The sequence below is a fragment of the Oncorhynchus gorbuscha genome, linkage group LG18, assembly GCF_021184085.1.
Source record: "Oncorhynchus gorbuscha isolate QuinsamMale2020 ecotype Even-year linkage group LG18, OgorEven_v1.0, whole genome shotgun sequence".
NCBI classification, from domain to species: Eukaryota; Metazoa; Chordata; class Actinopteri; order Salmoniformes; family Salmonidae; genus Oncorhynchus; species Oncorhynchus gorbuscha.
Window position 1 is genome coordinate 58,940,120 of NC_060190.1, and position 24,217 is coordinate 58,964,336.

At 46.3% G+C, this 24,217-nt stretch overlaps 1 protein-coding gene across 1 annotated transcript in view; it reads right to left on the reverse strand.

Annotated features, from left to right (window-relative positions):
• Positions 1 to 24,217, reverse strand: part of dnah1 (dynein, axonemal, heavy chain 1) — a 69,382-nt gene that overhangs the window by 5,829 nt on the left and 39,336 nt on the right. The window contains exons 47-72 of the mRNA XM_046312950.1: positions 23,111 to 23,307; positions 22,889 to 23,024; positions 22,600 to 22,808; positions 13,301 to 13,472; positions 13,030 to 13,221; positions 12,753 to 12,863; positions 12,445 to 12,630; positions 12,129 to 12,320; positions 11,851 to 12,018; positions 11,533 to 11,724; positions 6,510 to 6,641; positions 6,218 to 6,343; positions 5,968 to 6,087; positions 5,517 to 5,666; positions 5,262 to 5,422; positions 4,815 to 5,040; positions 4,423 to 4,618; positions 3,996 to 4,147; positions 3,706 to 3,902; positions 2,947 to 3,091; positions 2,475 to 2,633; positions 1,963 to 2,094; positions 1,671 to 1,841; positions 1,388 to 1,567; positions 738 to 914; positions 467 to 637 (exon numbers count right to left, since the gene is read on the reverse strand). Of these exons, the coding sequence (XP_046168906.1) occupies positions 467 to 637; positions 738 to 914; positions 1,388 to 1,567; positions 1,671 to 1,841; positions 1,963 to 2,094; positions 2,475 to 2,633; positions 2,947 to 3,091; positions 3,706 to 3,902; positions 3,996 to 4,147; positions 4,423 to 4,618; positions 4,815 to 5,040; positions 5,262 to 5,422; positions 5,517 to 5,666; positions 5,968 to 6,087; positions 6,218 to 6,343; positions 6,510 to 6,641; positions 11,533 to 11,724; positions 11,851 to 12,018; positions 12,129 to 12,320; positions 12,445 to 12,630; positions 12,753 to 12,863; positions 13,030 to 13,221; positions 13,301 to 13,472; positions 22,600 to 22,808; positions 22,889 to 23,024; positions 23,111 to 23,307 (4,350 nt within the window). The remainder of the gene's footprint in view (positions 1 to 466; positions 638 to 737; positions 915 to 1,387; positions 1,568 to 1,670; positions 1,842 to 1,962; positions 2,095 to 2,474; positions 2,634 to 2,946; positions 3,092 to 3,705; positions 3,903 to 3,995; positions 4,148 to 4,422; positions 4,619 to 4,814; positions 5,041 to 5,261; positions 5,423 to 5,516; positions 5,667 to 5,967; positions 6,088 to 6,217; positions 6,344 to 6,509; positions 6,642 to 11,532; positions 11,725 to 11,850; positions 12,019 to 12,128; positions 12,321 to 12,444; positions 12,631 to 12,752; positions 12,864 to 13,029; positions 13,222 to 13,300; positions 13,473 to 22,599; positions 22,809 to 22,888; positions 23,025 to 23,110; positions 23,308 to 24,217) is intronic.

Consider the following 24,217-nt stretch of genomic DNA (forward strand, 5'->3'; position numbering starts at 1 on the left):
AACTTATTATGTGACTTGTTAACCACATTTTTACTCCTGAAGTTATTTAGGCTTGCCATAAAAAGGGGGTTGAATACTTATTGACTCATGAACATTTCAGATGTATTTTTTTTTATACATGTCTAAAAACATAATTCCAGCTTGACATTATGGGTGTGTAGAACAGTGACACAACATCTCAATGTAATCTATTTTAAGCTCAGGCTGTAACACAACAACATTTGGGAAAAGTCAAGGGGTGTGAATACTTTCTGAAGGCATTGTATGTTAGCATGTCAACAGAATGGTACCTTGAGTATTACCTATGAGCTTTCGTTAACAAGTCTAACAGCTAAGGAGGCTAGAGTAAGAGTTGTTTAAGCAACAAATATAAGTAAGACTAGCTGCTGACATGACACCAGATAGGACAAAACAGAGTTTCAGCGAGAGTAGACACAGGAGAGGACACACACAGTACACACAGTACCTCTTCTCTGGCCTTGCCCCCGCTGGCTGCTGCTTTAGGCTGGAGCTGCACCACGGCTCCCAGCAGGGCAAAAGCTTCGTTCTGGGCAAAGCTGATGTTAGCATTGTCATGGAGACCAAAGATCTCAGGTGTGTCATTGATGGGCAGGCCACGGATGTACGCCAGGTAGCCCTGAGAGACAAGCAAAACGCATATTAGTGGTTGATGGTTGGGAATTAACCAGTGTTTATTCATGCTTAATCAGACCAAACTAACCGTCTCCTTCTCTGACCTTGATGTCGAGCTCAGTGTCGATCTGCCTGTAGACTCCGGAGGCGGAGTAGGCGTAGTCGGCACCGAGCACAGCAGGACAGTAGAAGTCCTCCAACACATTGAGGATGCAGCGGCGGTCCCAGTCATCGGTCACACGACCACCATAGTTGATCTCCCCTGCAGTGTACTTCAGAACCTGGACAGATAGAGTAGAGAACAACGGCATAATCAATCACTTACAGAACACAGGCACATACACGCACCAGAAAAAGGACACACTGAAACATAAAAAAATGCATAATCTTGCTAGAAGTATTTGTTTCAGCTGATAGTTAAAATATCTGTAACAAGAATTACATTTCAATGACAATAGAAATCAATTTGGAATATTTGCAGTGCATCAGACAGGGGACAAGGACGTGTGAAGCTTTACAGGGAGAGAAGAGAGATACGTTTTAGGACTGTAGACAGGAATACTGGACAGTGGAGAATAGCTAAAAGAATGGGACCAGAGATAAAAGGGTAGGAGATGAGGAGATAAAAGGGTAGGAAATTAGAGGAGATAAAAGATAAAGGAGAGGGGAGATGAAAAGAGAAATACTAAAGGAAAAGCTAAAAGAGAAGGAAGCTAGGAGAGAGAGAAAGAGAGAGAGAGAGAGTCTTCCCCACCTTGTAGGGGATGTCCTGGTACTCATCCAGGAACATCTTGAGCTGGCTGATACAGATGCGGAGGTCACCGTCAGTGAACTCATATGGGATGTTGAACCCCAGTGGGCCGAACTTTCTGCGCTCAATGGCATTACCGTGGAACAGACACAGAGACAGGAGCAGGGACTTAAGCTCTGCAGCCTGGAGGAGAGGAGGAACAGGGGACAACGTTAGACGAGCGGTCTGGGTATGTAGTTTTCCACTTGAATTACACAGTATAGTATGGGAGTGAGAGAAGCCAGACCCTGGTGCAGGTAGTGATGAAGTCATCATTCAGGCTTAGGTAGGTCTTCAACAGGTTGGCCTTGATGCCTCTGGGAGGCTCGATGGTCATCTTAGAGCCATTCTGCAGAATAGACACGGGGAACTTGTTGCTGGGCAGGCTGGTGAGCCACAGACGGAAATCCCGGTGTACCTAAAGAGGAGTGAATAGGGTGTTGGCAGGTTTAAGAGTGACAAAGGTTTCTACATCTCGCTTTACTGTATAGCTTAAGTTGTGTGTTTGTGTGGATATGTATTCTTCTAGGTAAGCCCACCTTATCTGGGTCAATGTTCTCAATGAGTCTCTCCATGGAGGGCATCCAGCTGGGTGCCAGGTGACAATTCTGGAAGAAGACCCACTTGCCCCTCTCCATGGCACTGTGCATCATTGCCTCAGCCCAGGGACCCTGACACACAACCACAACACACAGAACCAGTTGCACAGAGGTCTCAAGATGATACCAATACTGTAGATTTCACAGGGCTTAGGTTCCAACATCATGACTTTGAGCCTGGGCTTAATTCTGTCTGTCTCAATTTTTTCTCAGACTGGCTTGCACTCATAGTGATGGTGAATGTAGCACGTCTTTAGAAGGGGATACATACAGGACACAGAGTCCTAGTCCTCTGGATAGAAATAGACTGGTAATTATCACTGAGGTGGGGAGACTAAGCTTTTCTTAGCATGACAAATGAGAGTGACCTCATTGGGAGGACTAATTTCCAGTGGGATGTCCCGTGGGTGGGAGGAGTGAGTTTTCCCAGGCATTCCCCAGGCCCTACTGACCTGCCCCTGGCCCAGGGAGATGGCACTCATCTTCTTGGAGAACTTCATGACATCAGCAAACTTGTAGAGGTCAGCGGCAGGGTCGGTTCCGGGAGATAGGACGAAGATGAGCGGCGTGGAGGGGGACGACTCCTTAAATACAACAGACAGATCTGATGCCTGAGGGAGAAATGGAAGGAAGGAGGGAGGGATGGAAGGAAGGGGGAGGTAGGGAGGAAGGAGAGAGAGACAGTACAGAACGAGGTATGAGAAACATAAAATAAACAATGAGGTGACCTACATTGGGAAAAACTCTGAGTTTATATTGTAAATATTTAAGCCAAATGTCTTTAGAATAAACCTGGTGGTAAAGAGTTTACACTGAGTTGGATACAAGGCAAAACAACATATACCAAAGATGGCATTGACAGTGGCACGGAGGTAAATGCAACTTAGGATGTCTTCACTACCCAGAAAGGCAAAAGTGCAGCACCTGTGGCTCTATAAAGCGCTGGCCCAGATGAGCAGCAACAAAGTCCTGCAGGCCGTGAGTCATGCGGTCAGCTCTCAGGCAGCGCAATATCAACAGCTTCTGGAAAGAGTCCAGTTGGGTATTCCATTCCCCTGGGACTGGCTCCCTAGACACACACGCACACATCCACAGACACCAGTCAGCAGTCAGAGTAGGCGTAATTTGCAGTATCTATTGACACACTGCAAACTAGCATGTGTTGTGTCTACACTCTTAGAAAAAAAGGTGCTATCTAGAACCTAAAAGTGTTCTTAAGCTGCCCCCATAGGATGACCCTTTGAAGAACCCTATATGGTTCCAGGTAGAACCCTTTTGGGTTCAATCTAGAACTCCTTTCAAAATATGGTTCTACATGGAACCAAAAAGGGTTCTCCTATGGGGACAGCCAAACGAAGAACCCTTTTGGAACCCTTTTTCTAAGAGTGAAGAGTTGGCAGGCACAATATCAGTGGCATGATAATCAGAAGTATCATGGCAAGTGAACAAAACATGAAGCGGACTACATTTCTTGGCTATAGTACACAATAGTTTACATAGGACCATAAAGTTCAGTTTGCTTGATGTTTTCTTTTTTGACATGGAAAATTAAGAATTGTGGTATTGCGATAGGGGTATCAGGACAACCCTAGCTGTGCTTATAAAAAATGTATCTTCTGTGTTTGTGTGTGTATACAGCACCTCTCTGTGAATCTGGAAGAAAGTATTTGTGTGTGTGAAGACCTGTTTGGCTCGCTGCTGTCAAATATCCTCTTGAAGGCCTTCATGTGTTTGGGGAAGCTGTCTGCCAGGCTGTTGAAGGTGGGCAAAGCGCTGAGGCCCAAGATGTCTTGCCAGGCACGCTCAGACAGCCACCTCACTGCAGGGTTGGACAGCTGCTGCTGGGGCATGCCCCCCGCCAGCAGGTACCGCCACTCAGACTGGCAGGTGGAACACAAACAGAGTATGAGCACAGATACACTTTAAAAAACAACAATACAGACCAAACACTAAACACCACCAGTTCCTCCTACCATATCGATCTTGTTCTCATTCATCATGATGCGAGCGCACAGCAGGAAGGCAAACATGAGCTTGTGCTTCTCAAACAGAGAGCGGCACACATTGCTGTACAGGCTGAAGGTGAAGAACTCATTGATGCTGATGATCCTCTGCTCCACCGTGTCTGGGAGGGACACACAGGGACAACACAATGGGAAAAGAGTTTGTTAAGGGGGTTGGATATATTCATGCTACCTTTGTTGCTTAATGATACATGCTACAGAAAAGTGTTTGGCCACGATTTTTACATTGCTGTGATAGCAGTTAAGCATTCAGTTGTGAAAGGGTTGTCCTAAAATGTGTACAAATACAGTATGTGTATGTGTATGTGTATGTGTATGTGTGTGTGTGTGTGTGTGTATGTGTATGTGTATGTGTATGTGTGTGAATTCTCTTTACCTGCCCTCTCGGAGTTGGCAATGCCCGACATGAAGATGCCCAAAAACCACTCCAGGGAGTACTGGTACATGGGGTCCACGTTGGAAAGGTCCGATACGCAGAAGAAGAGGATCTGAGTACGCACAGCCACAGGGACGTACTCCAGACGAGTGGCATCAATGTCCCGCTCTGTCTCCTCAGCCACCATCACTTTGGCCTGACAATGACATTAGCCTTTGTATGGTCATAGTGCCACATCAACGACTCAACAGTTGATTGAACAGTAACAGTATGTTCTTCGCAAAGGGGCAGAGTTAAAAATACACTTGGAAATAACATGTAAAAGCCTTATTTTGGGAAATCCAAAGGGGTCAAGTTGAAGTGTGGTGGTTACACTGCTCCCCATGTCTGACCTGGATCTCTCCGGCCTTGATCTTGGAGGCTCCCAGCACCCGTATGAGTTCCTCATCGTCCACAGGATTTCCCTCTGAGGAGCTGAGGCGGAAAAGGATCTGGTCTTCTATCTCCTTCAGCTCCTGCTTCATACGAGCATTACTCACTATCAGCTGGTTCTTAGCCTCCTCCAGGTCAGGCCTCTCCTCAGCCACCACCCGACCCAGCAGCTGGTCCTCCAGACCACTACACACACACACACACACACACACACACACACACACACACACACACACACACACACACACACACACACACACACACACACACACACACACACACACACACACACACACACACACACACACACACACACACACACACACACACACACACAGTCAGGGTCAGAGGTCAACCGGCCAGGGAGTAGGGGCCAGTGTCTAAGTGAAGGTGGGTGAGCACAATACCTGGGGGACAGGGTGAAGTTGATGAGGGTAACCTTCGTGGAGATCTCAGGGGAGTAGTGTGGGTTGGGTAGCTTGGTGGTGATGTACATTTTGAAGTCATCGTGGTAGGGAATGACAGCGTCTCCCAGCTTCAGAACTGTGCTGCCCTGCTGCTTGAACGTCTGAGGGCGACAACAAGCAACAACTGCAATGAGTTGACTTTATTGTGTGTTGACTGAGTGTCGTATTGACGTGCTATGTGCCCTAGGTAAGGACCTGTCGCAGTAGGACGGGTTCTAGAGCAGGGTCTAGTTCCTCTCCGATGTTCTCCAGTAAGCAAGGCTTCCCGAAGCGGATGGCATTTTCCAGACTACGCAGGAAGTCCCGGTCACTCAGCTTCATCACGTCCAATCCATTGTCACGCTCCTGAGAGGAAGAAGGAAGTAGGGTTCAACCATCATGTCTAACCAACAACTTCTGCATATACATAGGAAATATGACCATATCCCCTTTTAAATACAGGTGTCTCATTACAATCAGATGCTAAAAAAAACACATTTACTTACACAATGTAAAGCAGGACATTTTGGTTCTCTCTATTTTCTAAAGATACTATCTAAAGCTGTGCAGTAATGGTTGTGGATAATGAGAATATTAGCTCTATGGCTCCCTCTGTGGACTATGTTTGGAATCAGACCAGTACACAGGAATCACTGAACATTCTCACCATGTTTTTGACCCACTTGTTGGCCTGTCCCTGTGGGTCAATGAAAAGAGCCCAGCGCTGAGAGTACTGTGTTATCACACCATTTTCCACCGACAGGGTATCCTTAGGCAGCCCTGTGATCTATACACACACACGCACACAATAGGATATTGGGATTATTTTACATTGCTATATTATTTGATACCCCAGGTCAGTCTGATATAGGATATTATGTTCTATCTGTGCTAGTAGTGTTGTGAGGGGTTCTGACCTGCCAGGAGCGGATCTTGACCTTGTCCCCTAGAGTGCTGATGAGGTTGGGCTCCTCTGTGTGGGGCACCCCCTGCTCTTTAAATCCACGCAGCCACTCATCTGCCATGGAGGCCCGGTACTCTCCCTGGCAAGGTCATATACAGACAGCACACCAAATCAACACAATGGTCATCCATGGGTCATTCTCTCCACAAAATACCTAAAAGCACTACTTACTGTACAAAACTCTCACTAATACGACAGCATAACACATACATGTAACAGTAGCACAACAACAGAGCAGCACCCACAGTAAAGGGTCCCAGGTAGGCCACATATCCTGCTGCTAGCAGGACGTCTCCTGACACGTTATTAACCATGTACTCCAGGTGCTGCACGGTCTCCCTCCAACGCACCTTCTCATCCGCTAGCCCTCCAATCAGCTGGAGAGACACACACAACACACTCATATCATCAGCACCCACAGACACTGCAGACAACACTGAGTTATGTCTGATGTAAATAAATAGGGCATTGCAGAAATTACATTGGAAGGGGGGGGGGGGACTTGTGTAAAATGAAAAGAACAAAGTGACAGTAACAATCAACAGTAGGGTTGCAAAGTGGGGAATATTACTGGTAATTTTGGAAATGTACCAGTAATCTTTTTTTTTTTTACTTCCAAGGATTTGAGGTCATTTTAATAACATATAAAATATTATTATTTTAATGTGGAAAATAGAATCACAAAGCTGTGAAACATTATACTAAGTATAACCCATCAACAAATTTAATTTTTTACCTTTACCAGTGCCTGTTCCTAGGCCGTCATCTCGAAACCAACTCACGTTTGAATTCAGTCATGGCCGCTAGCATTTCTTAACAAACCAAACGAGGCCAAATCAGGAAGTGGAGTCGCCCATGAAATACTGTTTGTCAACATATCTTTGTTGCAAATGTTGCAGGGCCAAACTGGTGGCAGTTGTGAAATAAGTCAATCGTTGGAATAGTTCATTGCAATTACATTCGAAGTAATTTAATGTTTTTTCATTAATTAGGCTATTTTGCAGTGCTTTGAGCCGGATCATGTCAGAAAAGGAACAGTCAACTCTCCGTTTTGGACTGTTTCGTTACGTAACCTATATGCCAGGATCCAGTACTTCTCAAGGCATGAAAAAAAAATCACTGTTTGAAATGTAAAGATTAAAATAAATGTGGTCAGAGTTCATTTGAGTTGCCTCCTCTGTAATTCTGCTGCCCCCTAAAAAAAGTAAATGTGAAAATGTTTTTTTTAGCCCGTGCCTGATATTGTAGAGGCTTTTGGCACGAGCGCATCGGCCATCGCCAGTGAGTGAGCTGTGCATCATTGGGTGAGTCAGTGAAAGTGGAAAGCTTTTTTAGGACTATAATGTCCTCCTCATATTGTACCTAGGCCTAGGATATTCATGGATTCAAGACAAGGTTGTTTTAAATTTATCTCATATTCTCAGTTCGTCCATGTAAAAGGCATCTGTCATTTCAATCATTTTTGCACTATTAAAAAAAGATTCTGCTTAAGTCGGCAGCCATGTAAAATGGCATAGAATTGCATGAAATGTGTTTATAACAGGCCAATTTGTTCCTCTGCAAGTGCCTCTACCTACTATACTGCTCTATGCCACTACACAAATATGATGATATGCATGCAATGTTTTATTATAAAGGCGATTCTTTTAATGTGTTCCGGTACCTCAGAGCTCCTCAAGTCACCCTCTTCTAGTGCTAACTTTTTGTTTCCGGCACCTCCCAATTTACAAATTAAGTACTGCTACTTTCTCTTGAACCATATGTTCTATCTACCAGAAAATCATGGACAACATGAACACAGATATAAAGGGAAAAAAATATATATATACAGTTGAAGTCAGAAGTTTAGATACACTTAGGTTGGAGTCATTAAAACTCGTTTTTCAACCACTCCACAAGTTTATTGTTAAACTATAGTTTGGCAAGTCGGCTAGGAGATCTACTTTGTGCATGACACAAGTCATTTTCCCAACAGTTGTTTAAAAACAGATTATTTCACATATAATTCACTGTATCACAATTCCAGTGGGTCAGAAGTTAACATACACTAAGTTGAATGTGCCTTTTAACAGCTTGGAAAATTCCAGAAAATGATATCATGGCTTTAGAATAGAGGTCGACCGACTATGATTTTTCAACGCCGATACCGATATCGGTTATTGGAGGACCAAAAAAGCCGATACCGATTGATCGGCCGATATTTATTTATTTATTTGTAATAATGACAATTACAACAATACTGAATTAACACTTATTTTAACTTAATATAATACATCAATAAAATCAATTTAGCCTCAAGTAAATAATGAAACATTTTCAATTTGATTTAAATAATGCAAAAACAAAGTGTTGGAGAAGAAAAAGTGCAATATGTGCTATGTAAGAAAGCTAACGTTTCAGTTCCTTGCTCAGAACATGAGAACATATGAAAGCTGGTGGTTCCTTTTAACATGAGTCTTCAATATTCCCAGGTAAGAAGTTTTAGGTTGTAGTTATTATAGGAATTATAGGACTATTTCCCTCTATACCATTTGTATTTCATTAACCTTTGACTATTAGATGTTCTTATAGGCACGTTAATATTGCCAGTGTAACAGTATAGCTTCCGTCCCTCTTCTCGCTCCTCCCTGGGCTCGAACCAACAACACAGCGACAACAGCCACCATCGAAGCAGCGTTACCCATGCAGAGCAAGGGGAACAACTATTAGAAGGCTCAGAGCGAGTGACGTCTGAAATGCTATTAGCGCGCGCTAACTAGCTAGCCATTTCACTTCGGTTACACCAGCCTCATCTCGGGAGTTGATAGGCTTGAAGTCATATACAGCGCAATGCTTGACGCACAACGAAGAGCTGCTGGCAAAACGCACGAAAGTGCTGTTTGAATGAATGTTTACGCGCCTGCTTCTGCCTACCACCGCTCAGTCAGATACTTAGATACTTGTATGCTCAGTCAGATTATATGCAATGCAGGACACACTAGATAATTTCTAGTAATATCATCAACCATGTGTAGTTAACTAGTGATTATGATTGATTGTTTTTTATAAGATTAAGTTTAATGCTAGCTAGCAACTTACCTTGGCTTACTGCATTCGCGTAACAGGCAGTCTCCTTGTGGAGTGCAACGAGAGAGAGGCAGGTCGTTATTGCGTTGGACTGGTTAACTGTAAGGTTGCAAGATTGGATCCCCCGAGCTGACAAGGTGAAAATCTGTCGTCCTGCCCCCGAACGAGGCAGTTAACCCACTAGGCCGTCATTGAAAATAAGAATGTGTTCTTAACTGACTTGCCTAGTTAAATAAAGGTATATAAAAAAGTGTGTGTATATATATACTTATTTTCCACCATAATTTGCAAATAAATTCATTCATTTTTTCCTAATTTTGTCTGTCATAGTTGAAGTGAACCTATGATGAAAATTACAGGCCTCTCTCATCTTTTTAAGTGGGAGAACTTGCACAATTGGTGGCTGACTAAATAATTTTTTGCCCCACTGTATATATATAAAAAAATTGTCAAATCGGCGCCCAAAAATACCGATTTCCGATTGTTATGAAAACTTGAAATCGGCCCCAATTAATCGGCCATTCCGATTAATCGGCCGACCTCTACTTTAGAAGCTTCGGAAAGGCTTATTGACATCATTTGAGTCAATTGGAGGTGTACCTGTGGATGTATTTCAAGGCCTACCTTCAAGCTCAGTGCCTCTTAGCTTGACATCATGGGAAAATCTAAACAAATCCACCAAGACCTCAGAAAAAAATTGTAGACCTCCACAAGTCTGATTCATCCTTGGGAGCAATTTCAAACACCTGATGGTACCATGTTCATCTGTACAAACAATGGTACGCAAGTATAAACACCATGGGACCACGCAGTCGTCATACCGCTCAGGAAGGAGACGCGTTCTCTCTCCTAGAGATGAACGAAAAGTGAAAATCAATCCCAGAACAACAGCAAAAGACCTTGTGAAGATGCTGGAGGAAACAGGTACAAAAGTATCTATATCCAGAGTAAAACGAGTCCTATATCGACATAACCTGAAAGGCCACTCAGCAAGGAAGAAGCCACTGCTGAAAAACAGCCATAAAAAAGCCAGACTACGGTTTGCAACTGCACATGGGGACAAAGTTCGTACTTTTTGGAGAAATGTCCCCTGGTCTGATGAAACAAATGTAGAACTGTTTGGCCATAATGACCATTGTTATGTTTGGAGGAAAAAGGGGGGAAGCTTGCAAGTCGAAGAACACCCTCCCAACCGTGAAGCACGGGGGGGGTGGCAGCATCATGCTGTGGGGGTTCTTTGCTGCAGGAGGGACTGGTGCACTTCACAAAATAGATGGCATCATGAGGAGAGAAAATTATGTGGATATATTGAAGCAACATCTCAAGACATCAGTCAGGAAGTCAAAGCTTGGTCGCAAATGGGTCTTCCAAATGTACAATGACCCCAAGCATACTTCCAAAGTTGTGGCAAAATGGCTTAAGGACAACAAAGTCAAGGTATTGGAGTGGACATCACAAAGCCCTTACCTCGATCCTATAGAAAATGTGTGGACAGAACTGAAAAAGTGTGTGTGAGCAAGCAGACCTACAAACATGACTCAGTTACACCAGCTCTGTCAGGAGGAATGGGCCAAAATTCACCCAATTTATTGTGGGAAACTTGTGGAAGGCTACCTGAAATGTTTGACCCAAGTTAAACAATTTAAAGGCAATGCTACCAAATACTATTTGAGTGTATGTAAACTTCTGACCCACTGGGAATGAATCATTCTCTCTACTATTATTCTGACATTTCACATTCTTAAAATAAAGTGGTGATCCTAACTGACCTAAAACAGGGAATTTTTACTAGGATTAAATGTCAGGAATTGTGAAAAACTGAATTTAGATGTATTTGGCTAAGATGTATGTAAACTTCCAACTTCAACTGTATATTAATCAAGTTTAAATTACCCAAACTTACACAGATGACCAAAATGACCCGTTAATAACCCAGATTTTTTTTAAATCTGGTAATTTTTATAAATTATTTTCAACCCTGTGTATGGTCGGTCTGGCCTCTATATCATTTCAGATTTGTCCTGCACCTGTCAAGCCAGCGCAAATATGTGTGTTGTTATCAGTGAGATTTCAATCAATCAATTAAATGTATTTATAAAACCGTTTTTACATCAGCAGATGTCACAAAGTGCTATACAGAAACCCAGTCTAAAACCGCAAACAGCAAGCAATGCAGAAGCTTTGTCCCCATCTCTCTCTGACCTTGTCTGCGCGGACCAGGCGGTTCTCACACAGCTGGCACTTGTTGTCCAGCTCGTCTCTCTTGGCCAGACAGTCATGGTACTTGGCCTGCAGCGTTGCGATGCCCTCTTCCACCTGTGCCAGCTTCTCATTGGCATCGTCCAGGATGAGCTGGGTCACAGCCAGGTCCTCCTGGGCCTCCTGCAGAGCTTTCTGCATGAGCACGCACACACAGGAGTGAAAGATACACACATCAACACTCACACAAATAGTGCATATGCAGATGCAATAGTCTTGTTGTACAAGAGAGGGCAGCATTTAAAGCAAATATATTCATACTCTTTTAGGCTCCACACCCTTGGCCACAAAGTGGTACACGTGCATGGCTCGCACCCACTGGCAGATGGAGGTGCAGGCCTTGGACACCTTGGCAATGTTGGCTGGCTGGAACTCTTCATTATCAATGTAGGGTTGTACTAATTTGATCACGGAGTCTGGAATATTTTCCTACAGAGGAGATCGGTGCCAAAATGATTCCAGTCAAAAAGCTCCATTTAAACTGAAAGAAAGTAAAAAAGCTTTGTTTGGGATACCGTGTCCCCAGGACATTGACATACTTTGTCAAATTTGAAGAGGCCCTCTAGGAACTTCCCGGGGTCCTGCAGAAGGCTCTTGCCAGGCTCCCAGTAGTCGTCCACCTTGGTGCCTGGCTTCTCTCCGGCCACCTTCTTAGGCTTGATGGACCTCATGATGCAAACAGCCTCTATCACCAGTTTCACCCCATGGGGCGGGCGCTGCATGGCCCTCACCTGGAGAGACCCAGCCCCAGTCATACAGTACAAAAGCCCTCATACAGTACAGAGCAATCTAGGAAAACAACAAGCCAAAAGTACAAGTACAACCATAAACCATTACAGGGCAAAATAATGTCACCTCAACAACGTCGTTCTTGTTGAGAGACTTAAGGCTGGTGAGGGCGGCGTCTAGAGCTGGCAGTGCTTCATCCAGGTCTTTCTGGGCGTCTTCAGCGATGGCACCGGCCACACATGCTTTCTGTGAGGCTTTGGCTTCCTCTGCCTGCACCGCCGTACGGGTCTCCTCTGCAACCACAGTGTCTACCTGTCAACACACACACATACACACGCACACAAAGATTAACATGCATAACACATGTGCTATATAAAGGATACAGCATGTACAGGCATTTGAAGAGCCTGATGAGGGTTCTTGGTCTAATTTACCTTGATCTTCTCCATGGTGATCACTGTGTCCTTGGCAGCTTCCTCCAGCAGAGGCCTCATCATCTCCAGCTCCTCCTGCATCTTACTCACATCCTCTGCTGTCCTCAATAGCTATAGACACACACAGGCACACAGTAAAATCACATGGTTAAACGCAGACCCATATGAACACAGACACACATTTAAAGCATACAAAATACATTTGAAGCAAAAGACACAGAAGAGAAGATGACCTCTTAGATACAAAAATTGTGGCATTGAGGGTCCCTCTTCTCACCTTGTCCAGGCCAGTCTTCATGCGCTGCCGGGCACTGTGCAGCTCCTGTTTCTTGCGGCCGATGAGAGAGGAGAAGATTGCGAGTAGCTCCAGATAGCTCTTGGGCGTGACATAGTTATATCTGGACAGCTCAGCCAGGTACTGCGCACATTTCCTGGCTACCATCTGGTGGATCTCCACACACATCATAATCTAGACAGGGACACAACAGTGGTGAGGAGAGGCTGGCAGGAGACAAGAACACAAACACACACTCTCTGTTTCTCCTCACCAGGCCTTTCATTGCAGTGGGGCTGGCTTCCAGCTCTGGCAGCTCGTAGAGGAAGGAGGCAGCCACAGACTGGAGGGCCTCCTCTGGCCAGGCACTGAACCAGTCTATAGTGCAGCAGGTCACCAGAGACGGGAACTGTCTGAGCCGCGCCCGGAACACCTCCCCTATAGGACTAGACATGGGGAGAGGAGGAAAAGAGGCAGGGAGGAGGGGCGTGGTGAGGAACGGAGAGGTGGAGAGAAGATAGGTGAGGACAGGAGAGTGAGGGAAGAGATGGAGGTGAGGTAAAAAAAAAAAAGAAGGTGGAGAGAGGTAAAGAGAAATTAGTAGAGGTTCAAGTCATTAGCTGATCTCTTTACTGTACCTTTCAGATGCTGTGAGTGAGCAGTTCAGTTCAAGTTTTATTGTCACATGCCCAAGAACAGTGAAATGCTTACCTTGCAAGCTCTTCCCAAAAGTGCAGTAGTATAACGAATACAAATATAACTATAAATAATAAAGAAAACATGACAAATATCAAATAAGAGAGGAAGTTATTGTCACGACTTCCACCGAAGGTGGCTCCCCTGTCTGTTCGGGCGGCGCTCGGCGCTCGTCGTCACCGGTCTACTAGCTGCCACCGATCCCCTTTTAATTTTCTGTTTGTTATGTCTTATTGGTTGCACCTGTTTCTTGTTTGAGTTTTGGTTCAGAACTATTTAAGCCTGTTAGGCCCGCCTGCTTTTGTGCGGGCTTGTTCTCTGTTAGTCTAGGTTGGTTGAGTGTTATGTTCACTGACTGAAGTTCGGTTTCCCCCATTATTCTCTGCTCTCTGCGCTTGACTCCGCACCCACCACTCCTGGCTGTGTGACAGAAGCCCGCAACATATCCATGGAGTCAGCAGGAGCAGCTGCACCCCCTCTCCCATCTATAGAGGAGCGTGTCCTCCATCATACGGCCATTCTCCACCGAATCGGGTCAGCAATGGATCAAATGATGGACAGAATGGACCAATGGGAGAGGAGTGGTCTCCCTACCTCACCCCCAGCTCCTCCGCCACCTGTTCAACCTACTCCTCCGGCGGCGTCCAGATCCAGTGCTCTTCGTCTGGCGCTCCCCAGGGAGTACGATAGAACGGCGGCTGGGTGCCAGGGGTTCTTGCTACAGCTTGAGCTGTACCTGGCTACCGTTGGTCCGACTCCCTCCGGTGAGGAGAGTGTGAGCGTCCTCGTCTCCTTTCTGACGGGTCGAGCCCCAGAGTGGGCCAATGCAGTGTGGAATGGCCCAGACTCTGCGAGGGACCACTATCCAGAGTTCACCCGCCGGTTCCGGGCCGTGTTCGACCACCCACCAGAGGGCCGAGCGGCAGGTGAACAGCTGTTTCACCTTAGACAGGAGACGAGGAGCGTGCAGGACAATGCGCTGAAGTTTCGGACCTTGGCCACTAGGAGCGGGGTGGAACGACAGGGCCCTGATGGACCACTAATTGATTTAGCCTCCGGGAGGACGTCCGCAGGGAGCTAGCTTGTCGTGATGCCACCCTCTCCCTCGACGAACTCATTGACATGTCGATCCGACAACCTGCTGGCTGCCCGCGGGTGTCCAGAACGGGCCTTGTTAGTTCCACCTCCTGGCACTCCCGCTCCAATCCCTATGGAGTTAGGGGGGGCCGCATCGAGGGGGACCGGAGAAGGAGGCTCCTCCTGCACCAGTTGTGGTCGGAGAGGACACACAGCGATCGGTGCTGGAGGACCTTGTCTGGGAGCTGAGAGGGCAGGCAGAGCACTTCTCGGTCACACCAGGTGAGTCAGCACCAGACTCACCCAGAGCTCCCTGTTGGTCACATGTATTTACTCATTTCTTTCTCTGAGTTTTCTCCCTCTCTCCAGCATAAGGCGCTAGTCGATTCAGGCGCAGCTGGGAACTTTATGGATCGTGGACTCGTGTTGAGGCTAAGGATTCTGCTGGTGCCGCTAAATCCACCCTTCCCTGTGCACTCCTTAGATAGCTGGCCATTTGGGTCAGGGCTGGTCCGGGAGGCCACGGTTCCACTGGACATGGTAACGCAGGGGGATCATAAGGAGTGGATTAGTCTCTTCCTTATTGATTCACCTGCGTTTCCAGTGGTGCTGGGGATTCCCTGGCTGGCTAATCACAATCCTGAGATTTCATGGAAACAGGGGGCTCTCCAAGAGTGGTCAGAGGAGTGTTCTGGTAGGTGCAGAGTAGTTTCCATCGGTGCGACGACGGTGGAGAGTCCAGACCAGGTTTCCATTGTGCTCATTCCCTCTGAATATGCCGATTTGGCTATCGCTTTCTGTAAAAAGAATTACCACCTCATCAACGAGTGGATTGCGCGATAAACCTCCTGGTAAACGCTGCACTTCCCAGGAGTCACGTGTACCCGTTGTCCCAGGAGGAGACAGTGGCTATGGAGACATATGTCACTGAATCTCTGGGACAGGGGTACATTCGGCCCTTCATGTCACCTGTCTCCTCGAGTTACTTTTTTGTGAAGAAAAAGGAGGGAGGTCTGCGTCCGTGCATTGATTATAGATGTCTAAATTCCATCACAGTGGGGTTTTGTTACCCGCTACCTCTCATCGCCACGGCGGTGGAATCATTTCAAGGAGCGCGTTTTTCACAAAACTGGACCTTAGGAGTGCGTACATTTAGGTGCGTATCCGGGAGGGAGATGAGTGGAAGACCGCATTTAGTTCCACATCTGGCCATTATGAGTACCTCGTCACGATGTATGGGTTGAAAAAATGCTCCAGCCGTCTTTCAATCTTTCGTAGACGAGATTCTCGGCAGGGTGTGGTGGTGTATATCGATGATATACTGATCTATTCCGCCACACGCGCCGCGCATGTGTCTCTGGTGCGTAAAGTGTCATGTTTTGTCTTATTTTGTCTTGTCATTTTGCTTTTCCCTCTGTTCGTTTTTCCCCCTGCTGGTCTTTTTAGGTTCGTTCCCCTCTTTCTCTCTTCCTCCCTCTCTCTCTTCTCTCTATCGCTCCGTTCCTGCTCCCAGCTGTTCCTATTCCCCTAATCAATCATTTAGTCTTCCCACACCTGTTCCCTATCTTTTCCCCTGATTAGAGTCCCTATTTCTCCCCTTGTTTTCCGTTTCTGCCCTGTCGGATCCTTGTCTATTGTTCACCGTGCTGTGTCTGTGTATCGCCCTGTCGTGTCGTGTTTCCCTCAGATGCTGCGTGGTGAGCAGGTGTCTGAGTCTGCTACGTTCAAGTGCCTTCCCGAGGCAACCTGCAGTTCAAGATCGAGTCTCCAGTCTGTTCTCGTCATTACGAGTGGAAATTGTGCTTTATGATTGTATTTTTACTTTACTGGATTAAAGACTCTGTTTTCGCCAAGTCGCTTTTGGGTCCTCATTCACCTGCATAACAGAAGGATCCGACCAAGAATGGACCCAGCGACTATGGATTCTCTCTACACTCTCGAGTTCCAGGGAGCGATGCTCGGCAGACACGAGCAGGAATTGTCTGCTGCTCGGCATGCCGTTGAGACCCTGGCCGCTCAGGTCTCCGACCTCTCAGGACAGTATCAGAGTCTTCGTCTCGTGCCACCAGCTACTTCCGGGTCTTCCGAGCCTCCGGAACCTAGGGTTAATAACCCACCATGTTATTCTGGGCAGCCCACTGAGTGCCGCTCCTTTCTCACCCAGTGTGATATAGTGTTCTCTCTCCAACCCAACACATACTCAAGAGAGAGAGCTCGGATTGCCTATGTCATATCACTCCTTACTGGTCGGGCTCGGCAGTGGGGCACAGCTATCTGGGAGGCAAGCGCTGAGTGTACTAACAATTATCTGAACTTTAAAGAGGAGATGATAAGGGTTTTTGATCGCTCAGTTTTTGGGAAAGAAGCTTCCTGGTCCCTGTCCCTATGTCAAGGTAATCGATCCATAACGGATTACTCTATAGAGTTTCGCACTCTTGCTGCCTCCAGTAACTGGAACGAGCAGGCGTTGCTCGCTCGTTTTCTGGAGGGACTCCACGCTAAGGTTAAGGATGAGATTCTCTCTCGGGAGATTCCATCCAGCGTGGATTCTTTGATTGAACTCGCTATTCGCATTGAACGACGGGTAGACCTTCGTCACCGAGCTCATAGAAGAGAGCTCGCGTTAACTGTGTCTCCCCTCTCTCCGACACTACCATCTTTCCCCACTGACTCAGGTGTTGAGCCCATGCAGCTGGGGGGTATTCGCATTTCGACTAAGGAGAGGGAACGGAGAATCACCAACCGCCTCTGTCTCTATTGCGGTTCCGCTGGTCATTTTGTCATTTCATGTCCAGTTAAAGGCCAGAGCTCATCAGTAAGCGGAGGGCGACTGATAAGCGCTACTAGACGGTCCTTTCCGTCAAGTACCTGTACTACCTTACCGGTCCATCTACGCTGGACCGGATCGGCAGCTTCCTGCAGTGCATTAATAGACTCTGGGGCGGAGGGCTGTTTTATGGACAAAGCCTGGGCTCAGGAACATGACATTCCTCTCAGACAGTTAGGGGGAGCCCACGGTCATGTTTGCCTTGGATGGTAGTCCTCTCCCCAGTATATTATATGAAACACTACCTTTAACCCTCACTGTATCTGGTAACCATAGTGAGACCATTTCTTTTTTGATTTTTTGTTCACCTTTTACACCTGTTGTTTTGGGTCATCCCTGGCTAGTGTGTCATAATCCTTCTTTTGATTGGTCTAGTAATTCTATCCTTTCCTGGAACGTTTCTTGTCATGTGAAGTGTTTAATGTCTGCTATTTCTCCTGTTTGTTCTGTCCCCTCTTCTCAGGAGGAACCTGGTGATTTGACAGGAGTGCCGGAGGAGTATCATGGTCTGCGCACGGTCTTCAGTCGGTCCAGAACCAACTCCCTTCCTCCTCACCGGTCGTATGATTGTTGTCCTGATCTCTTCAAGAAGCGTTTTGCATCCGCTCCTATCCTTGTTGCACCTGACGTCACTAAACCGTTTATTGTTGAGGTTGACGCGTCGGGGGTGGGCGTGGGAGCCATTCTGTCCCAGCGCTCCGATACTGACGATGGGGTCCACCCTTGTGCGTATTTTTCTCATCGCCTGTCACCGTCGGAACGTAACTATGATGTGGCTAACCGCGAACTGCTCGCCATCCGTTTAGCCCTAGGCAAATGGCGACAGTGGTTGGAGGGGGCGACCGTTCCTTTTGTCGTTTGGACTGACCAAAAGAACCTTGAGTACATCCGTTCTGCCAAACGACTGAATGCGCGTCATGCTCGTTGGGCGTTGTTTTTCGCTCGTTTTGAATTCGTTATTTCTTATTGCCCGGGTACTAAGAACACCAAGCCTCATGCTTTATCCCGTCTCTTTAGTTCTTCTGTGGCTTCTACCGTTCCCGAGGGGATCCTTCCTGTTGGGCGTGTTGTCGGGTTGACTGTCTGGGGAATTGAGAGACAGGTTAAGCAAGCACTCACGCACACTGCGTCGCCGCGCGCTTGCCCTAGTAACCTTCTTTTCGTTCCTGTTTCTACTCGTCTGGCTGTTCTTCAGTGGGCTCACTCTGCCAAGTTAGCTGGCCATCCCGGCGTTCGGGGTACGCTTGCTTCTATTCGCCAGCGGTTTTGGTGGCCTACTCAGGAGCGTGACACGCGCCGTTTCGTGGCTGCGTGTTCGGACTGCGCGCAGAAGAAGTCTGGTAATTTTTTTTTCTGCTTCTGCTCCTGGTCTTGCTGGGTCTCAGTCTGTTCCCTGCCATCGCATCTCTCCTGTTCTTGTTCCTGCCCTTGCTGTGTCTCAGTCTGTCCCTAGTTGTTACTCTCCTGGCCTGTTTGGTCCTGTTTGCTCTAAAGCTTTCAGTTCTCTACCCGTGTCTCATTTTTTTTTTTAGAGTAGTACCCTAGTTTCCCTTTTTTTCGTTTTTCCGTTACGGTCCTGAGGAGAGGAGTTGGGTTCTTTCTCGGGACGTTCTGGACCGTTTGTGATCTATGATTTCCTCCGTTGCCGGCAGTGTTCCTCCTCGAGAGCGCCAGGAGGCGCTCGGTGAGTGGGGGGGTACTGTCATGTTTTGTCTTATTTTGTCTTGTCATTTTGCTTTTCCCTCTGTTCGTTTTCCCCCTGCTGGTCTTTTTAGGTTCGTTCCCCTCTTTCTCTCTTCCTCCCTCTCTCTCATCTCTCTATCGCTCCGTTCCTGCTCCCAGCTGTTCCTATTCCCCTAATCAATCATTTAGTCTTCCCACACCTGTTCCCTATCTTTTCCCCTGATTAGAGTCCCTATTTCTCCCCTTGTTTTCCGTTTCTGCCCTGTCGGATCCTTGTCTATTGTTCACCGTGCTGTGTCTGTGTATCGCCCTGTCGTGTCATGTTTCCCTCAGATGCTGCGTGGTGAGCAGGTGTCTGAGTCTGCTACGTTCAAGTGCCTTCCCGAGGCAACCTGCAGTTCAAGATCGAGTCTCCAGTCTGTTCTCGTCATTACGAGTGGAAATTGTGCTTTATGATTGTATTTTTACTTTACTGGATTAAAGACTCTGTTTTCGCCAAGTCGCTTTTGGGTCCTCATTCACCTGCATAACAGTAAAGTACTTGGGCAACTGCTGGAGCATGACCTGTACATCAAGGCTGAGAAATGTGTGTTCTCCAAACAAGTCGTTTCCTTCCTGGGTTATCACATTTCCACCTCTGGGGTGGTGATGGAGTGTGACCGCGTTGCAGCCGTGCATAATTGGCTGACTCCGACCACGGTAAAGGAGGTGCAGCGGTTTTTAGGGTTTGACCGGGAGGTCCATGGGGCGACGCACAATTGGCCTAGTGTCGTCCGGGTTAGGGAGGGCTTGGTCGGTAGGGATGTCCTTGTCTCATCGCGCACCAGGGACCCCTGTGGCGGGCCGGGCGCAGTGCGCGTTAACCACGGTTGCCAGGTGCCCAGTGTTTCCTCTGACACATTGGTGCGGCTGGGTTGGATGCACGCTGTGTTAAGAAGCAGTGCGGCTAGATTGGGTTGTGTATCGGAGGACGCATGACTTTCAACCTTCGTCTCTCCTGAGTCTGTACGGGAGTTGTAGCGATGAGACAAGATAGTAGCTACTACAACAATTGGACACCACGAAATTGGGGAGAAAAAGGGGTAAAAATTCACACACACAAAAAAATAAAAATAAAAGTGTGCCTTGAATAAAATAAAATAAATCACAGACAGCATTGACTGACCTTCATGCCTTAAAGTAATAATGGACTGTCGTTTCTCTTTGCATATTTGAGCAGTTCTTGTGTACCACCCCTACCTTGTCACAACACAACTGATTGGCTCAAACGCATAAAGAAATTCCACAAATGAACTTTTAACAAAGCACACCTGTTAATTGAAATGAATTCCAAGTGACTACCTCATGAACCTGGTTGAGAGAATGCCAAGAGTGTGCAAAGCTTTCATCAAGGTAAAGGGTGGCTACTTTGAAGAATCTCAAATATAAAATATATTTTTATTTGTTTAACACTTTTTTGGTTACTACATAATTCCATATGTGTTATTTCATAGTTTTTAATGTCTTCACTATTACTGTACAAAGTAGAAAATATTAAAAATAAAGAAAAACCCTAGACTGAGTAGGTGTGTCCAAACTTTTGACTGGTACTGTGCATGAAGGCGGGGATTAGGAGAAATTGACCGATAGAAGGTTTAATAATAGTAAATAGTATGGCAGCAGCAAAAGCAGTGGGTGGGTGTGTGCTTGGTGGTGTGTGTGACGGAGTGTGTATGCAACAGTGACAGTGTAGGCGTGAGAGGCAGATATACAGTGCATTCGGAAAGTATTCAGACTTTTTCCACATTTTGTTACGTTACAGCCTTATTCTAAAATGTAAAAAATAAAATACAATTCCACATCAATCTACACACAATACCCCATAATGACAAAGCATGAACAGGTTTTTAGACATTTTTGAAAATGTAAAAAAAAAAAAAAACAGAAATACCTTATTTACATAAATATTCAGACCCTTTGCTATGAGACTCAAAATTGAGCTCAGGTGCATCCTGTTTCCATTAGTCATCCTTGAGATGTTTCTACAACTTAATTGGAGTTCACCTGTGGTAAATTCAATTTGATTGGACATGATTTGGAAAGGCACATACTTGTCTATATAAGGTCCCACAGTTGACAGTGCATGTCAGAGCAAAAACCAAGCCATGAGGTTGAAGGAATTGTCAGTAGAACTCCGAGACAGGATTGTGTCGAGGAACAGATCTGAGGAAGGGTACCAAAGCATTACTGCAGCATTGATGGTCCCCAAGAACACAGTGGTCTTGGTCAGGGAGGTGACCAAGAACCTGATGGTCACTCTGACAGAGCTCCAGAGTTCCTCTGTGGAGATGGGATAACCTTCCAGAAAGATAACCATCTCTGCAGCACTCCATCAATCAGGCCTCATGGTAAAGTGGCCAGATGGATGCCACTCCTCAGTAGTAGGCACGACAGCCCGCTTGCAGTTTGCCAAGAGGCACCTAAAGGACTCTGACCATGAGAAACAAGATTCTCTGATCTGATGAAACCAAGATGGAAATCTTTGGCCTGAATGCCAAACGTCACGTCTGGAAGAAACCTGGCCACATCCGTACGGTGAAGCACGGTGGTGGCAGCATCATGCTGTGGGGATGTTTTTCAGCGGCAGGGACTGGGAGACTGGTCAGGATCAAGGGAAAGATGAACGAAGCAAAGAACAGAGAGATCCTCGATAGAAATCTGCTCCAGAGCGCACAGGACCTCAGACTGGGGCGAAGGTTCACATTCCCACAGGACAATAACCCTAAGCACACAGCCACGACAACGCAGGAGTGGCTTCGGAACAAGTCTATGAATGTCCTCGAGCCAGTGTCCGTACTTGAACCCAATCGAACATCTCTGGAGAAACGTGAAAATAGCTGTGCAGCGGCACTCCCCATCCAAACTGACAGAGCTTGAAAGGATCTGCAGACAAGAATGGGAAAAACTCCCCAAATACAGGTGTGCCTAGCTTGTAGCGTTATTCCTAAGAAGACTCAAGGCTGTAATCGCTGCCAAAGGTGCTTCAACAATGTACTGAGTAAAGGGTTTGAATACTTATGTAAATGTGATATTTTGGTTTTCTATTTGTAAGAAATTAGAAAAATGTCCATTTTTTTTGTGGGGGGGGGGGTTGTCATTACATGGTATTGTGTGTAGATTGATGAGGAAAAAATGAAATCTAATTCATTTTAGAATAAGGCGATAATGTAACAAAATGTGGAAAAAGTCGACGGGTCTGAATACTTTCCGAATGCACTGTACATGTATGGATACAGTGCCATGAGTCTGACCTCATGCAGAGCACGGTGTGGATGTTACTGCGGACTCTTTTTATGTAGGCAGTCATGAGGTTGGCTTTGGTGGGCTGCTGGCCTAGGTCCTGCACCACAGGCTTCATAGCGGTCAGGATGCGCTCCTGCTCGTCCACCGCATAGAGGTTGGGCACGTCACCAGAGTTCAGGATGTTATTCACATCCTCCAAGAACGACTCGCTCTTGATCTGAGGTAAAACACACAGGGTTAGAGGGCATGTCGATAAGCGGGTATGTGTAAGTGCTGACACTGTGAAAAAGTACTCGCCTGTGTGTCTACAAACAGAAAGGTGATCTGTACATTCTGCAGGCCAGCCTTCAGCATGATGCTCTTGAGGTCTTCCCTCCACTCTGTGTGGCCGTAGTTCTTAGCGAGCTCAATCTGGAAACACTCATAGTCTGACCTGAGGTGTAAATCAACATATTAACACCATATTATCACAGTAACATTCTTTCAGATGTTTAATAAAATAGAAGGTATGAGCCTCACATGTGCGTGGCCAGCTTGGTGAGTGACTGGCGCCCGCTGCCCCCGACCCCCAGGAGGAGGGCGTTTCCCAGGGGCTGGCGCAGGATGCGGCTGATGCGGCACACATGCTGGATGGCATCCATGAAGAGTACCAGCTTCATCTTGGTGGTGCTGATCTGGTTATAGTCATCCATGTACTCCTCCATGACTCTGGCCAGCTGTGGGAGTCACAAGACAGTATTGGGATGAAAAACACCCATAAATCTCATTACTACCCTAGTGGTGTCACCAAACGTTGTTATGGAAGTCTTTTAAAGGGCAATACCGCCACTTTTTAACCTCATATTCATCATCTCCCATACCAAACCAGTGTCTACATATGTGAAAACAGCGTGATTCTATGATATGTGGTTAAAAAGATAAGAAAGGTCCTAAAGAAAAGTGATTTTCAAAAGGTGCAACGAGTTTCTAGTCCAAGGGAGGGTATTTTCTTGCTCCCCACGTCACAGCAAAGTGTTAACCTCTTCAACCTATGGGGGCGCTATGTCATTATTGGATAAAAAAACGTGCCCGTTTTAAGCGCAATATTTTGTCACGAAAAGATGCTCGACTATGCATATAATTGCCAGCTTTGGAAAGAAAACACTCTGACGTTTTCAAAACTGCAAATATATTATCTGTGAGTGCCCCAGAACTGATCTTACAGGTGAAACCCAGATGAAACTTCAAACAGGAAATGAGCAGGATTTTTGACGCTCTGTTTTACTATCGTCTCCTTATAAGCCTGTGAATATGCTGTGAACGAGCTTATGCGCTCTGCCGTTTGTCCAAGATGTCTGCAGCATTGTGACGTGTTCGTAGGCATATCATTGGAAGATTGACCATAAGAGACTACATTTACCTGGTGTCCCGCTCGGTGTCCTGTGTCGAAATTATTGCGTAATCTGTAGGTCCATGAGCGTTCCATTTCTTCAGAAGAGAAAGTCAACTGCCACGAAGGATTTATCGTCGATAGATATGTGAAAAACACCTTGAGGATTGATTCTAAACATCGGTTTGCCATGTTTCTGTCGATATTATGGAGTTCATTTGGAAAAAAGTTTGCGTTTTAATGACTTAATTTATTAT